The sequence below is a fragment of the Pseudophryne corroboree genome, chromosome 8 (assembly GCF_028390025.1).
Source record: "Pseudophryne corroboree isolate aPseCor3 chromosome 8, aPseCor3.hap2, whole genome shotgun sequence".
Lineage (NCBI taxonomy): Eukaryota > Metazoa > Chordata > Amphibia > Anura > Myobatrachidae > Pseudophryne > Pseudophryne corroboree.
Window position 1 is genome coordinate 446,385,497 of NC_086451.1, and position 11,910 is coordinate 446,397,406.

The 11,910-nt window shown below is 46.2% G+C and overlaps 2 protein-coding genes across 3 annotated transcripts in view; both read right to left on the reverse strand.

The window, feature by feature from the left end:
• Nucleotides 1–996, reverse strand: part of LOC134949545 (HAUS augmin-like complex subunit 3) — a 75,823-nt gene extending 74,827 nt beyond the window's left edge. For both annotated transcript variants that reach the window (XM_063938184.1, XM_063938182.1), the window contains exon 1: nucleotides 839–996. The gene's annotated coding sequence lies outside the window, so the exon portion shown is untranslated. The remainder of the gene's footprint in view (nucleotides 1–838) is intronic.
• A 2,773-nt stretch (nucleotides 997–3,769) lies between these two features.
• Nucleotides 3,770–9,728, reverse strand: PSMB9 (proteasome 20S subunit beta 9). Its single transcript, XM_063935749.1, has 6 exons — nucleotides 9,622–9,728; nucleotides 8,731–8,798; nucleotides 8,192–8,323; nucleotides 5,534–5,663; nucleotides 4,702–4,843; nucleotides 3,770–3,958 (listed from the first exon to the last, which is right to left on the reverse strand). Exons 1-6 carry the CDS (start codon nucleotides 9,670–9,672, stop codon nucleotides 3,831–3,833), a joined length of 651 nt encoding a protein of 216 aa, XP_063791819.1. The 5' UTR covers nucleotides 9,673–9,728; the 3' UTR covers nucleotides 3,770–3,830.
• Nucleotides 9,729–11,910: the final 2,182 nt, after the last annotated feature.

Genomic DNA, 11,910 nt, shown 5'->3' on the forward strand with positions numbered 1-11,910 from the left:
CACTCTATTACACTCACACACTCGCGCCCCGCGCTGTATCACTCGCACACTCCCTGCCCCCCGCACTCTATTACACTCATACTCCCGCCCCTGCACTCTATTACACTCACACACTCCCGCCCCCTGTGCTGTATAACACTCACACATTCCCTGCCACCTGCACTCTATTACACTCACACACTCCCGCCCCCAGCGAGGTATCACACACCCACACTCTCTGCCCCCCCACTCTATTACATTTACTCACTCCCGCCCCTGCACTCTATTACACTCACACACTCCCGCTCACCGCGCTGTATCACTCACACACTCTCTGCCTCCTGCACTCTATTACACTCACTTACTCCTGCCCCCGCACTCTATTACAGTCACACACTCCCGTCCCCCGCACTCTATTATACTCCCATACTACTGCCCCCGCACTCTATTAGTCACATGCTCCTGCCCCCTGCACTCTATTATACTCACATACTCCTGCCCCCGCACTCTATTACACTCACACACTCCCACCCCTGCACTCTATTACACTCACACACTCCTGCCCCCCATGCTGTATCACACTCACACACTCCTTGTCCCCGCAATCTATTACTCACTCTCTCACCCTTGCGCTATATTACACTCAGACACTCCCGCTCCCCGCACTCTATTACAGTCACTCACTCCTGCCCCCCGTGCTGTATCACACTCACTGCACCTGCACTCTCTCACCTTTGCTATATTAAATCCTACCCCCTGCTGAACCTCACATACAAGACACGCACACATATAGAAATTCACATGGAAAGCACATTCACAGAAGCTCACACACACACAATTCCCCCCCACTCACTCTTACCTTACACACTACAGCAGAGTTTACTCTCACTGCATGTGCATCAGCTTCAACTCTCCCTCTCACAGCACAGCAGCAGCCATGTGAGCAGCAGGCAGCCTGAGATAGTCCAGTGTAGCCACGCCCCCTGGACTCCGTGTAGCCACGCCCCCTGTCGAGTTTCTAGACTTTGGCTAGGCAGTGCAGATGCTATTTTTTATTAGATCTGTATTGCTGGGCTGTGTTGTACTTTTAACTTTCATTTCACAGCATCAGATTCAGGAAGTGAAAATCCAGTGAGTGAGACAGTGAGAAGCCTAATGCTGGCTCTATTCTGTCTGTGTCTGACTCCTCCTTCCTGATGAACTAATCTTTGCCAAAGCTGTGAACTGAACGAACTAGTTCACTTTGAAGATTAGTTCATTTTGAACTAATCATTCATGAACTACCCATCACTAGTTTCCAGATCCTCTGTGGAAGTGTGGCTGTGTACTGCTGGCGTTTTGAGCCGTTCGGCCAGCAGTAGCAGACGCAGTCAGTCCAACTACTACTACTAGCAATAATACATCTACGCGCAGGTGGGAGCGGTGCTTCAGACTGTCACTTGCAAGCTGCTGTAGCAGGGAAAAACTTTCCTTGCTGCAGCAGCACAACAGATGCTGTTGGCCTATTGTGATGGAGGGGCCTGGAGCTGCAGCTCCATCCGCCCCATTGTTAATCCGGCCCTGAGTGCACTATACACTGTACCAGGCATTCCCATCCACGGTCCTCAAGGCACACTAACAGTGCAGGTTTTAGTGATATCCAGGCTGCAGCACAGGTGACTTAATTAGTAGCTCAGTTTTTGATTTAACCATCTGTGCTGCAGCCTGGATATCACTAAAACCTGCACTATTGGTGTACCTTGAGGACCGTGGTTGGGAATGCCTGCACTATACTTTATAGTAGGTCCCACCACGCCCAAGATTCCAGGGCATACTGTCTCTTGTGGGTCCGCATGCACCAGCAGATCCTGGCATATTGGTTTTTCTGGAGCTTGTAGTACTACTTTAAGTATTTGTTATTTCTCGGAGTAAATCATACTTGCCTACCTGACCCTCTCCATGAGGGAGAAAATGCTCTGTTCCTGGACTTTCCTGCTAATGTATGATTGCCATCACCTGTGGTGAAACACCTTTCTTAGCAATTACCTAGCTCACCACAGGTGATGGCAATCATACATTACCAGGAAAGTCCAGGAACAGAGCATTTTCTCCCTCATGGAGAGGGTCAGGTAGGCAAGTATGTAGTAAATATCATTCTGGGAGGCAGTTTACAAATATTCTGCTCCTTTAGATACGATGGTAAGATCCACCAATGGTGTTTTCGGTTTCAGAATTTCACACAACGAGGAATACTGAAATGAATGTAGTGTCCTCTAGGCTTTAAGAACTTTGCCAGCGCACAAGTCTATCTTTCCTGCGCATACGCTCTCTGCTTAAAAACGCAAAAACTGTAAATCTGCATAGACTTGGCATCTTTTAGGCGTGGGTATTATATTTATTTCTTCTTTCATGTACTTGCCCCTGCGGTCTGGACGCTGCTCCTCTTCCACCTGTCTTTTTCTCTCTGCACGGGACTCCAAGCGGGTGATGACGTGTGACGTCATATGTCGCACAGAGGAGGCAGACGCAGTACATACTACAGTGCAGTGCCCACAGGAATGTCCTGGATGGATCTACAATATGTGATCTCCCCTGCAGCTGAGAACTGATGCGACTGGCAGCTCTTGTTGGGTTTGGACAGGGCCGGATTAAGGGCCACATGGGCCTGGAGCTGAAAATATTCAAGGACCTATTATGAAAAACGGGGGAGGTGTGATCAGTGCTATGTGGGTGTGGCCAGAGCCATGTGGGCGTGTAAATCCCTACACTATCAGCTCCAATGTCTCCTTAAATATGTAAAAATACAAAAGTTGCATAATTTTGTGAGAAAAATAGAAATGCAATCTTAATAGTTATGATTTATGGCCGACCATGTGGCCAGCTGGTGGCTAGTGATCAGTAGCGGATCTTGCCACGGGCAAGCAGGACTTTTGCCCGGGGCGCCGCCTTCCGGAGGGCGCCGGCGTCATCCGGAGGGCGCCACACCATGGCAAGATCCGCTACTGTGCCCCTCGCGCTGGTCCCCCGCTGTGAAGGGAAGTAGACGCTACGCGTCTAGTTTCCCTTAGTGGAGAGGACCTTTGCTGAGTGGTGCGCGATGACGTCATCGTGCACCGCACAGCATTGTGGGACTGACACAGACGCTAGGGGTCTTAATTGACCTCTAGTGTCTGTCTATGCTGTGCTATGGGAGAGAAGTCATGACGTCTCTCCCATAGATCCGAGGACAGGAGCGGCGCCGGCGGAGGTCTGCAGCGATTGGGAATCAGGAGCGGGGATTGTAAGTATTAATTTTTTTCTTTTCTTTCAGCGGCGCTACAGGGGGCACAAATGGGGGCCACACCCCGTATGAAGCCACGCCCTATTTTTTGCCCGGGGCGCCACAAGGGCTAGAACCGGCCCTGCTAGTGATCATCATGCTGCCATGGTGATGGGCCTGTTTTTATGTGGAGGCCTGGAGCTGGAGCTCCATCTGCCCCATTGTTAATCTGGCCCTGGGGTTGGGGCCAGGTATATCACATCATTAATCCCACCCCCTCACTGCATATTAGACCACACCCCCTCACGGCATATTGCCATAGTTCACGTGTGTAACTACAGGCTGCAAAGGGGGGCATCCATCTCTAGCAAGAAAATAGCAAAAAGCCTATAGGCTCAAATGGCTAACACTATGTAAAGATCCTGTAGAGACATCTGTTCTGCATAACTGTGGTTTTATAAATCGGCCCCAGATCTCTATAACATCATAGAAGAGTGAGAAGTATACTGTGCACTAGACTGGGAAGATAGAATAGAGAATTGCTCAATCACAGAAGGTCATGAAAATAATTTACTGAAACGCGTACAGACATTTATATTTAGCGATCGCAGCGTTACTGGTCATAGAACTGAGGAATGCTGTCTCCACTTATGATCTTCTGCGTCGATCCGTCTTTTGTGACAATCACTAGATAGATCACCCCACCGCTGGAGCCGTCTCTGCCCATCGCCAGGGACAGGGCTGAAAAGAAAGGCAAATTGTGCAGAAGGGTCAATCCAGAAACAATATATTTTCCCTTACAGAAGACCAGTCACCTACACATAGAAGAAACTTCCATTCTATGGACTCAACCAGTGTCATTGCTGAAACTCTGCCTGACTAATATTCATGAGGACGGACTAATATTCATGAGGACGGACTAATATTCATGAGGACGGACTAATATTCATGAGGCCAGACTAATATTCATGAGGCCAGACTAATATTCATGAGGGTGGACTATTATTCATGATGCCAGACTAATATTCATGAGGCCAGACTAATATTCATGAGGACGGATTAATATTCATGAGGCCATACTAATATCATGAGGTCTGACTAATATTCATGAGGACGGACTAATATTCATGAGGACGGACTAATATTCATGAGGACAGACTAATATTCATGAGGCCGGACGAATATTCATGAGGCCGGACGAATATTCATGAGGCCAGACTAATATTCATGAGGTCTGACTAATATTCATGAGGACAGACTAATATTCATGAGGCCGGACGAATATTCATGAGGCCGGACGAATATTCATGAGGCCGGACGAATATTCATGGGGTACTAGCTCAGCCAACAAACTGCTCACCTCCAATGTAAGAACAGGGGGTTAGAGTAATGGCAGCTTGTTATTATATTTATAATCACATCCATATACTGATCGTATGCAAACTCTATACAGTCTTCCCGTGATGAGTTTCCCATCCTCTTACCATGGACTGCAAACTTCTCACACTGCTCCTTGGACATCCCAGGCTTGAAAACAGAATCCACATAACCATATATGTATGTACTACCAGATCCTCCAATAGCAAAAGGCTGACGTGTTATCATCCCGCCCAGCGTCCCATAGACCTGTAACGACGAGAGAGATGCATGCGTGCCATGTTTTCTACATTATACCGTCATCGGGTGGAGTAGGCCAATCACCTGCTGTTATTATCATTTGACCAAGGAGACAATTGGGACATATTGACCAACTCCAGAAAAATGTCCAGGAGACTCCGCAATTTTCGGGTGGGGGCCCCCTGGTCTCTTATAGGATCGGCCCTTCATACCACCCCCTTCTTAGTTAAACGGGGGTGATGGGGGGTGATGATGCGATTCTCAGAGAATTGCGTAATCTTGGTTCACCTCTACGTTGCGGTCTAGCAATTTGCTAGATTGTGGTGTGAGGGGCACTAATGACATAAACCACCCTCCACACTGCCCACACTGACCACCTGCATCTCTCCTTGGCATACTCTTGGAGGGGAGAACTGATAATATGTGTACGGACTTCCCACAGTGGGTATAGGGATCAGGGGGAGCTGCTTCGGGGAGGGAGGATGATTTTTGCCTTTTAAATGATTGTCACTTTAAATCTACAGGCTGAGTCGTCAAAAATCTCGCCCTGGAAATCACACCCTATTACATAAACCCCGTAGCCTCCACTACTTTCCATTGTGCCTCCTAACAGCCTCCGGTTTCCCTTCCATTCATAGAGTTGTCCACCTTGTTCCCTCAGTAACGCAGCGGCATCAATCTCCACCTGGAGTCACTCACCTGTCCTCCGCTCTTCCGATCCCACCCCGCCACAATGAGGTGCGCCACTATCTCCTCCTTGTACTTGTAGCTGATCCCCTTCACCAGGTTTGCAGCAGCTAAGACTAGAGGAGGAGCTTCCATTTCTACACTGTGGGGGGGAAAGCAGGGTGCAGTCAGTCTACAGCAGACAGTAAATGCCCCATCACCTACAGGAGGGTTCCCTCTGCTGTGTAGCCCTTTCATCTACAAACAAGTACATCATACCACCCCCTCCACACCTGGGGCACCTGCTGTGTGCCCATTGTAGCAGAGTGCTAACACTGGGTGATGACCTCTAATGCTCCGATTGCTTCCATGGGTAACAAAGGTCTGTCACATGGCTCTATCCTCCCTGGATGCTTGCAGCAACCACAAACCGTTACCAGTGGCACTAAAGCAGTGGAGGGCTGCCTCACCCATTACATGTATCTGTATCTGTAGATTCCTCATCATGCCACCAAGATCATTATTCACTCACTGATTATTTCCAGACTGCACTACTGTAATCTCTTAACTGGCCTCCCTGACAATCACCTCTCTCCACTCCAATCTGTCATCACTGCTGCTGCCCGACTCATCTTCCTCACCAAACGCACTACGTCTACCTCCCCTCTCCTACAAGCCCTTCACTGGCTCCCCTTCCCTTTCAGAATCCAATTTAAACTTCTCACACTCACTTACAAAGCTCTCACCCACTCCTCTCCCATTTACCTCTCTAACCTTATCTCCCTTTACTCTCCCACCCGTCCTCCTCGCTCTGCTAATGCACGCCGACTCTCCTGTCTTCTGATTACTTCCTCCTAATCCTATCTCCAAGATTTTTCATGTGCTGCTCCCTTTCTCTGGAATTCTTTACCTCTCCCCCTCAGACTCTCCACCTCTCTACAGAACTTCAAACGGGCTCTTAAGACCCACTTCTTTACCAAACCCAGCCAAATCTCAACATAACCCTCTGTCCCATGCTCGGTCTACCCCATCTGTGTCACCCCTGTCTGTCTGCCCCTCCCCTTTAGAATGTAAGCTCTCACGAGCAGGGCCCTCTTCCCTCATGTGCTTATACTTTTCTTACTTTAATAATCCTCAACTGCCCAGATCCTACAGTTTTTGGCCACCTTGAAACTTATCTCTATGTTTACTGGTGTAGTTATGCTTAGTTACCCTGTACTTGTCCTATATTGTCTTCAACTATAAGTCACTGTTTTCCTGTTTTGATTATGTGCATATGTACTCTGTAATTCTGTAATTGGGCGCTGCGGAACCCTTGTGGTGCCATATAAATAAAGGATAATAATAATAATACAGAAACAGTCGTGATTATTCCATATATTGTGTATCGTGTGGGTTGTGGACACAATAAGTTTTATATGACCTAATGTCTGTCTGCTTTTTTTTAATTGTGATTAAAACACATATGAACTTTTAAAGAAAAACATGTAGCCTAAATAAGCTTTTGTCTGGTAGAGTATTGATTAATAAGGACAATAATAGTTATTTTCTTAAAAATAACATTTAGGTAGCGCCCTCTGATATGGTTTTATATATATATATATATATATATACATATACACAGTTGTGTCCACTTACATCTTTGCGATTTTGCTCAATTTGGCACAACATGCAAAACACTGCTAAGCTTTCACGAGTAGCGAGTGGATTGGTTTTAACATTTTTGTTTGCCATAATAGAATATGTATAAAGTAACATATATATATATATCTATATATATCTATCTATCTATATATATATATATATATATATATCACTGGGGAGGAAATAACACGAGGAAGGAACTTCCTGGAAGAAAGAGTAGAGATAATCAGGTAATATATCTCTGATACACATACAATAATTGGGGACTTTTTGCTTTGGGAGTTTTTTAAATGTAGTGGCGTAGTAACACTACACTAGATGGCGCTGTTTTCTCACCTATTGCTTTATAACAGTTTCTTCTACTGACTGAAGCTGGGAACACGCTAAAGGCGATATATCAGCTGTTCGAGCAAATGGCCTATATATCGCTAGCAGGTGTATACAAACTTAGTAACATTGGGGCAGATGTATTAACCTGGAGAAGGCATAAGGAAGTGATAAACCAGTGATATGTGCAAGGTGATAAAGGCACCAGCCAATCAGCTCCAATATGTAAATTAACAGTTAGGATCTGATTGGCTGGTGCCATTATCACCTTGCACATATCACTGGTTTATCACTTCCTTATCCCTTCTCCAGGTTAATACATCTGCCCCATTGTTCACAGACATATAGCGTCAGGTGTGCAGCACAGTCAATGGCCGATATATCGGCACATCTAGCTGTGTGTACGAGCCGTCAGCTGTACACTTGCTGCAGAGACTCACGTCACAGCTCTGCGGGCAAATTCAAATGCCCACCCAGCTGGACGACAGGTCCGACATATCGAATGGCCAATCGGTAAGAGTATATGCTTACCTGAATTGGCCGCTCTGTTGGTGAGATGACGGTTCTGCCGTCAAGTCGCTATTGTGTGTACCCAGCATTACAGAAGGTCTTCTTGGAGAATCAGTAGCTACCCATTATAAGGGGAGTGTGACTGTCTGTCTGTCTCTCTCTCTCTCTCTCTCTCTCTCTCTCTGGTTAATCCACCCTCCACAGACTCACCTGTGCACCTCCATATGGTAATGCACCATGTCCGCCACAGCCTGGGCATCAGCCGCAGAGCCTGACAGGGCGCAGTATATCTTCTCATGGACTGGGGCCAACTTATTAAACACTCTATTTACCACAGCTTCTCTGTAGAGGAAGGGGGAGAGATTCACAGGCATCAGAGATACATGAGACAGCATCAGAGACACCTGAGACAGCATCAGACACCTGAGACAGCATTAGAGATGCCAGAGACAGCAGCAGAGGCACCAGAGACAGCATCAGAGACACCTGAGACAGCAGCAGAGGCACCTGAGACAGCTGCAGAGATGTCAGAGACAGCAGCAGAGGCACCTGAGACAGCTGCAGAGGCACCTAAGACAGCAGCAGAGACGACAGGACATTCCAGAGACATACACTGATAGCCAGGTACACACAAGCTGAGACAGCATCAGAGACACCTGAGACAGCACCAGAGACATCCACTGACACTTGGTTACACACAAGTAGAGACAGCCTCAGAGAGACAGCAGAAGGAGAGAGAACAGACTCACCCAGCGGACACTCTAGAGTCGGAACCAATGATAACTCCTCCATCAAACTCCACTGCAATGATTGAGGTCTGGGAAGAGATACATAGTGACAGCCGGTCATGTGACAGTACGATTTGCGCCCAACAGACCGTTACTGTGTGACACATTGTTGCTATAATAACCAGATCACAAAATCTTTTCTTTTCAAATTGTAACCTCCTGTATAGTGCAGAGGGGAACACAGAGTTTGGAGTTTAGGATCATGGTGCGTCACAGTGACGTCGTATACCAGAGGTTCCCAAACACAGTCTGCAAGGCACCCTAACGGTCCAGACTTTAAGTATATCCATGCTTGTCCACAGGTGACTTAATAAGTACCTCAGTCAGTTTGATTTAACCTCCGTGCTGAGACATGGATATCTTTAGGGTGTCTTTAGGACCGCGTTTGGGAACCTCTGCCTTATACAATGCATGAAACCTTATTGTAAAGTATTCTGTTTAGTTACAGTACAGTATGATGTATCTAGACACTATATATATATATATATATATATATATTCTATAGTCTTTATTTAATACTGTTTTTCTGACCCCCGACCCCTCTGTCACCCCCTGACGCTTTCTCCTCTGCTTTCTCTATGCTGTATCATGCAGCGCCCCCTCTGCATACTGTATGTCTCTCGTTACACATGTGGCATCGTATAGCCGCACTGTGTGGTGCTGCAGAATATATATATAATAATAGCAGTGCCCGCTCTCTACATCTTATCCCCATTCCTCCTGTGTCACCATACTGCACCACCACACCCCTCACCCTCACATCCTTCCTTTCTCTCTCTCCCCCCTAACTGTGCACTCTACACCCCACACCTGCCCAGGTAACCCCCCTGCTACCTGCCCAAAGTCTCTTACCCCAGTGGACACCTCACAGGCAGAGTTATACGGGTCCCCGACACCCGGCATCTTCTTCCTCAGTATCTGCTGCAGAGCAAAGTAAAAGTGAAAGTAAAGGATTCAGCTTCATGACTCTGAGCTGTGCCAAGTCTGGTAACACTTTCATGTACAGAGACCTCCTGACAGGTCCAGGCGGTGGCAACAGGCCCCAGGCTCGCGTTTGGGGTTAGAGAAGGACCCTTAGATCACATAAGATTTGTTATTGTGTGTATATCATATGGACAAGCAATAGGATTGAGAAAATAGCACCACCATGTTTACTAAGTTGTGATGTTGCCCATAGCAACCAATCTGTTTCCCTCCCTCATTCTGCAGAAGAGTCCCTGAAATAGTAACGATCTCCCTGACACCCTGATTAGACCAGCAATCTCCCTGATTATACCTTACCCCCATTATGTAGCTGTTACTTTCTTGGGGATGTGGGGGGGAATAAATCAGAGATATTTATTTTATATACATTAAAATGGGCTCATCAGTGCCATTTCCCTGCATTGTTTCTAAGGCACAATGGTGGTCATTCCGAGTTGTTAGCTCGCTAGCAGTTTTTAGCAGCCGTGCAAACGCTATGCCGCCGCCCACTGGGAGTGTATTTTAGCTTAGCAGAAGTGCGAACGGAAGGATCGCAGAGCGACTACAAAATATTTTTGTGCAGTTTCAGAGTAGCTTCAGACCTACTCAGCGCTTGCGATCACTTCAAACTTTTCAGTTCCTGTTTTGACGTCACGAACATGCCCTGCGTTCGCCCAGCCACGCCTGCGTTTTTCCTGGCACGCTTGAGCTTTTTCAAACACTCCCTGAAAACGGTCAGTTGACACCCAGAAACGCCCTCTTCCTGTCAATCACTCTGCGGCTGCCTGTGCGACTGAAATGCTTCGCTAGACCTTGTGTGAAACTACATTGTTCATTGTAATAGTACGACGCGCGTGCGCATTGCGCCGCATGCGCAGAAGTGCAGTTTTTTTTGCCTGATCGCTGTGCAGTGAACGAAAGCAGCTAGCTAACAACTCGGAATGACCCCTGAAGGGTTAGCTCTTCTGTCTTTGTAAATATTACTTTTTATATGATCAATTTCCTTATAATAGTTACAGTGTAAAAGTGAATATTTCTACTTCCCTAATGAAGGGTTAAAACATGCTATATGAACTGTTATGTGCTTGCATAGATGCGTGCTACCCTGTGCTGGATACCTTTATCTCCTCATACAATACCAGGCTTGTATGTGTCTGACTTCTCAAGGACAGTTCTATACCAGATGAAACCTGTTACAGACTTTGATAAATGTTTTGAGAAACTTGTAGAAAACCCATATATGCATATCCTTCCACTGCGGCAGTTCCTAGCCAATCATGTTATGTTAGCCCCTTTTGTGTTCTGTCCAATTAGTTATTGACTTTGGATATACACGCCCTAAATCCTTTCTTTTATATACTTTTGTTAACCTCATAATAAACAGTGTGAATTTTTACTGCTTGTGTTGTGCATGTACCTTGTGGCTAAAAGTTCATACTCCAGACGTCTAAGAGGCCATCACATCGAGGGTTAAAGAATATAAGGGCAAATCCTTTCAGCTGGGGGCTATGTCCGCGATTCAGTGATCGTCCCTGAATGGTAAGATAGAGAATTTATTGTCTGTCTTTGCCATACAGGATTGCGGTCATACACTGAAGCTGAATCCGTGTCAGTGTTCCGGGAACACGTGACAAGGTAATATTTAAGTCCGGGACTTAATATTACGAAGTTTTATGTAAAAGCATAAAACAGGTATCAGGGATACCATAGAATCTTTAATGTCTGGGACTTAAAGATACGTCTGAGAAAGGACCCGGGGTCCAAGCGCAATTCTCCAAAGACGTCAGTATCTGGGATACTTAAAAATAGACCTGGGGTCTATACGTAACGTAGAGAATACCTCGATTTGATCGTCTATATTCTTGTATGTTTGTAGTGAGATAAGTTCTTATATTTGGTCCAGACGGCTGGTAAGTTTTCGTCTGCCAGATATCTTTACTCAAACACTTTTCTTGCTTCCTGTCTAAAACGCTGTATTTTTCTGACATCTTGTACGAATGGTAAGTATCGTACCCGTCAAAAGATTTCATGTTCTCACTGTACAGATAATATTGTGATATTGTCAATGACTAATTAACTGGTTAAGCTGATGCATGTATAGTAAGTAGAGTGTTGTATGTTTTAGATATTTTCCTTTAAAGTTGTACTGTTGATTTATATTACTGTCTGACAATGGGC